Source organism: Tinamus guttatus, unplaced genomic scaffold, assembly GCF_059628265.1.
Source record: "Tinamus guttatus ecotype Peru unplaced genomic scaffold, ASM5962826v1 Tinamus_guttatus_pri_ptg000355l, whole genome shotgun sequence".
Classification (NCBI taxonomy): Eukaryota; Metazoa; Chordata; class Aves; order Tinamiformes; family Tinamidae; genus Tinamus; species Tinamus guttatus.
Genome location: NW_028288889.1, coordinates 2808820 through 2813571, shown reverse-complemented (window position 1 = coordinate 2813571; position 4752 = coordinate 2808820). Strand labels below are relative to the sequence as shown.

General features: G+C 36.4%; 1 protein-coding gene across 1 annotated transcript; it reads left to right on the top strand.

The window, feature by feature from the left end:
• Positions 1–1723: 1723 nt before the first annotated feature.
• LOC104574203 (arg8-vasotocin receptor) lies at positions 1724–4268 on the top strand. Its single transcript, XM_010221457.2, has 2 exons — positions 1724–2915; positions 4034–4268. The coding sequence occupies exons 1-2, from the start codon at positions 2000–2002 to the stop codon at positions 4231–4233; spliced, it is 1116 nt and encodes a 371-aa protein (XP_010219759.2). The 5' UTR covers positions 1724–1999; the 3' UTR covers positions 4234–4268.
• The last annotated feature ends 484 nt before the right edge of the window (positions 4269–4752 follow it).

Sequence of the window (4752 nt, the reverse complement as noted above, 5' to 3'; positions counted from 1 at the left end):
TCAATGATTTTGGAACACACAGCAGAAATGTTATATTTATTTGAAGGCAGGAATGGAGATCAGCCAGCCTGCTCTACAGCACACTGTTTGCAATCAGAAGAATTGCCAGGGATTCTTGGACTGTGGCCAACTCCGTTATTATTTTGGAAGCTATTGAGGGAAGGGAGGGTGACAGCTGAAGGAAATACATCTGTTCCCTCACAGTCTTGCCATACTGTTTCCCACTAGTCAAGATGAATTCCAAGCTGGAGAAAACTAAAAAAAACCTCAACCGTTGATATTCAAATTCACTACAAATAGGCTTCCCATTACAAAAAAAATGTCAGGTATTTCAGGCTAAGTTGTGATAATTCAGATTCTTTGAAAAACAGTGGTAGCCAAAATCTGTTTTAGACCTAGACAACTGCAGTAGCATTCAGTCAAATCTGGGTTATCTATATCCTTGTAGCTATTGCAGATGGTTGTTCACTGAGGTTGTTCAGTTTGTCCTCTGTCCGTTTGCACAGTCACACACTCACCCGAGATACTAACTGCACTTACACGGTGGGATGAAGAGGAAAAAAAAAGGGGGAGAATAGAGATCACACTCTTTTATAAATATTTGTGGGCTATTTCAGCATACTCTTTGCATCCCTTTGAATTTTACCCTAGCCTTGGCTATCGGTACCCCAAAACATTAATTGCCAAGGGGATGTGAGTTCATTGGAATCCTCAGATAGTTTTATAAGGTAGTCATGATCACAAAGATTAATCCATATTAGGTTCAGCATCATGCAGAATGGACATAATTTTCCCCTTATCGGTCTCTTCTTCATAAGAATTTCAAATTACCAGTCTCCTGATTTCATTTAAGAGCATGAGTGCCCTAACTTTAGACAAGATTGCATACAAATGTGTGCTATAATTCTTTTTATTAGATCTGTTTATTGTGACTAAGAGACTGAGGGAGAACAGAAGAAATTAAATCAAAATTACTATTCCTGCCTGCCACTAACAGTGTGCAAAGACATCCTTGGGGATAGACAAATGAAATCGTCACAGTCATGATACAACTTACTGCACAAAAAGAACAAGGGTTATGTAGTGATTGACGATCTTCCAGCTTTTAACACTATACTAGAATAGAGCCCTAAAGTTGTTTTGCCATGTGGACCTTTTCCTCATTTGGATTGCCCCTTGAATTTTCCCTTATTTTTTTCTATTGAATTCTCAGTAGACTTACAGTCCCAATAAAAGTAATTTATTTCACATGTGTTATTTTTCATTTTGCTGAGAAAAAACATCTAAGTCTCGACCCTTCTTGCAATAAAAAGATTATTTTTAGGGCAGTTAAAAGCCTTTTTTTTTTTTTTCCCCGAATCAGGTGACTCAGACCTTAAAAAAAAAGAAAGGAAAAAAAAAAAAGAAGAAAACATGGAAAAACATGTTTCTTTGTGCTGCCTTTAGGATGTGGTCTTTGCCCCAGGAGCCTAGAGAATTGCAGTTACGATGTGTCTGAGCTCAGGGGCCTATCTTTCCGTCTACGTACAAGCATTCCTTGTTAAACTGGAGCATACACTTATGGCTTACATGAAAACTATTTGAAAGAACTCTCATGAGTGATATCATTGAAGTATGATTTCGGCCAGAGGTATTTACAATTTAGGTTTTTGACTGAAGTAATTTAATTATGCCGAGCCTCTGAAGTTTGCCTTTTATTTATATATTTCACCCAATTGTATTTCTTGCTCTCCTATTGGCTAAGATAACTGCAGCCTACCAGATGATTCTGGAGTTACATAAGGCTCTATTTGAAGCCTATATAAAGCCTTTTAGCACTCCAGCAAGAGCCACAATTTTATCAAGATACAGGTTCAGTGTGTTAGGTTCACACATGCACGAAGAGATTTGTTTGAAGACGTACTGAAACCTGAAGCCGGCTGGTTTATTTACCAGCCAGTCCTTCACAGCTGTCAACCTGAGTCGCAATAGCAGCTACTGTAAGTAGCTTGTGTGCACGATGAAGAATTTTTCATTTCCTATGCAAGATAGCACACATCAGACTGAAAGTCCTTCTCCTCACAGATTCCTGAGCTTGACAAATAAGTCAGATCCTGGTGGAAGACCAGAAAGAGATGAGCAATTGGCTCAAGTAGAGATCGCTGTGCTGGGGGTGATATTTCTGACAGCATCTGTGGGCAATTTTATTCTCATACTGGTACTGTGGAGAAGAAGAAAGAAGCTCTCTAGAATGTATGTATTCATGCTTCACCTCAGCATAGCTGACTTAGTGGTAGCATTTTTTCAAGTTTTGCCTCAGCTGATTTGGGATATTACAGATGTTTTCATAGGACCGGATTTCTTGTGCAGAGTTATCAAGTATTTACAGTTGCTGGGCATGTTTGCTTCTACTTATATGATAGTGGTCATGACAGTGGACAGATATCAAGCAGTTTGCTACCCTATGGTGACTTTTCAAAAGAAGAGAGCCCTGTGGAACATTCCCGTTTGTACCAGCTGGTCTTTGTCACTGCTGCTTAGCCTCCCACAGGTATTTATCTTTTCTAAGACTGAAATATCTCCGGGCATCTTTGAATGTTGGGGTGAATTTATTCCACCATGGGGCCCAAGAGCATATGTAACTTGGATTTTTGTAGTTATATTCTTCATTCCCTCAGCCATCCTTATTACATGCCAGGTTAAGATTTGCAAAATAATCAAAAGGAATATATATGTGAAAAAACAGAATGAATATGAAGTACCAAATCAGAAGCAAGTCCTGCCATCCCGTGCAAGCAGTGTTAACTGTATTTCAAAGGCTATGATCAAGACTGTAAAAATGACTGTGGTGACAGTTTTTGCCTATGTTCTTTGCTGGTCACCTTTCTTCATTGCACAGCTGTGGTCCGTTTGGTTCCCAAGTGTTGTTACTGAAGGTAAGATCCTCTCCAATCGTCCTTAACAACCTGATAGCAGCTAACACTTTGCTACAGGGCTCTTTATGTGGACTTCACTTTTGTGTAAAGTTACAGGTGATCATTTGAATAGGATTAAAAATGAATGGCTGAATTGTTTAGCTCATATATTTCACTAGATATAGAGAGCCTTTTTATATTACATGATTAAAACATCATATCGTGGGTATTTTGTTTGTGAGTGTGTGCATGTGTGTGTCTGTGTATGTTTGTATGCATACATGCATGCTTTATGTATGGATTTTTCCTGCAGGCAAGACTTATTAAACAAGATTGATTAATCTTTAATGATTAATACACAGTTCAGTAAAAAGTATCATCTGCTTCAGCAGGGATTCAGTTCATATTTGTGTGGATTTTAGATATTATAGTAAAGCATATGGAGCTCTTGATATGAAAAGGAATAATTATTCAAATTATTTAATGTATAGGACAGTAATGGTATAAGACATTTGAAATATTTTTGAATATTGAAATGAAGTATTTGCAGTAAACTATGAAACAATTAAAAGTTGCTTAACAGCTGTTAAGCAAGCAAGTCTGAAATATCAAAGGACACATATACAAATAAAATCAGTCTTGTCAAATTTATACTGTTGCCTCTTTTTGAAATGCAGACTTCATATGTGAATTTATATATCAAATTAACCTATTAAAATCATGGCTATTAATCAAAGAAAAATAGGTAATAGCCTAATGAAAAAAAAAATCTTATGGTCTTTGTTTATGAGTTCTTCCCGTAAGTGAATTCTGAGTCTTAGTCTCTATTTCTATCAATAACTGTATTTGCATTTATTTTTGCCTGTGTATGTGTATCAAGTTAACAATTTTTTGATTAGCTTTTGAAAACCATGCATCTACATCAAAAAAGTATACAGAATTACTTAACTCTGAAATGCATGCAGCTACAGTGTTTTATACCTTAGACAAATAAAAATTTCATTGAACAAATAGAAGCTTCCTGGTATTACTTTAGCTTTAGTGTGTGAACAGGTATACCAGAAGCATCAGATTGTGATAATGTTACTAATTTCAATGACTGCTTTACTTACTCTGTTCCTTTAACTATTTTATTCTAGGATCAGCATTCACCATTATCATGCTCCTTGGCAACTTGAATAGTTGTATCAACCCCTGGATTTACATGTATTTCTGTGGGCACATTCCATATTGCAAAAGGAAGCAGCTGGAGAACACTTCAGCTCAAGATGAATCTGTGATCACAGGAAGCATTCATCTGGTAGACAGAGACCCTGAGGAAAACGGCACTTTGGCATAAATGTGGAATGCTTTTTTCTGTTTTGTTACATTTGCTATGTTTGCAAGTCATATCAATATTTTACCACTATGCCTTGTTTCGTGGATAAATATATTTTTTTTTCTGATGTTCTGTAGCATATATTGTCCTACAGGAGGTTTCTGTGTTGTGCAAACCTGATTCAATATTTCTATCATCATCATTGTGCTATCAAAATTAATTCTTATAAGGACTGACAAAGATGCATAATGGTGTCTTAGATATTTGTGTCACAAAAAACTTGCTGTTCTGTGATTCTGGATTTCCAAGTAATACATTTTTACAACTGATCCAACAAACTGAGACATAGTTGGAAAGGAATCTGACATAATTAGATTTGAATATGTGTTTAATTTGAACCATGAATTGTTCATGATTCTAATGTGACTGGGGGACAGTTTGACAAATCGTAGGATGGCAGGAGAAAGTCAGCAAAATGCTTTGCCAGCTATAATTGATACCTCCTTTAAATAAACTCCTGATATATAAAATACTGAGTAT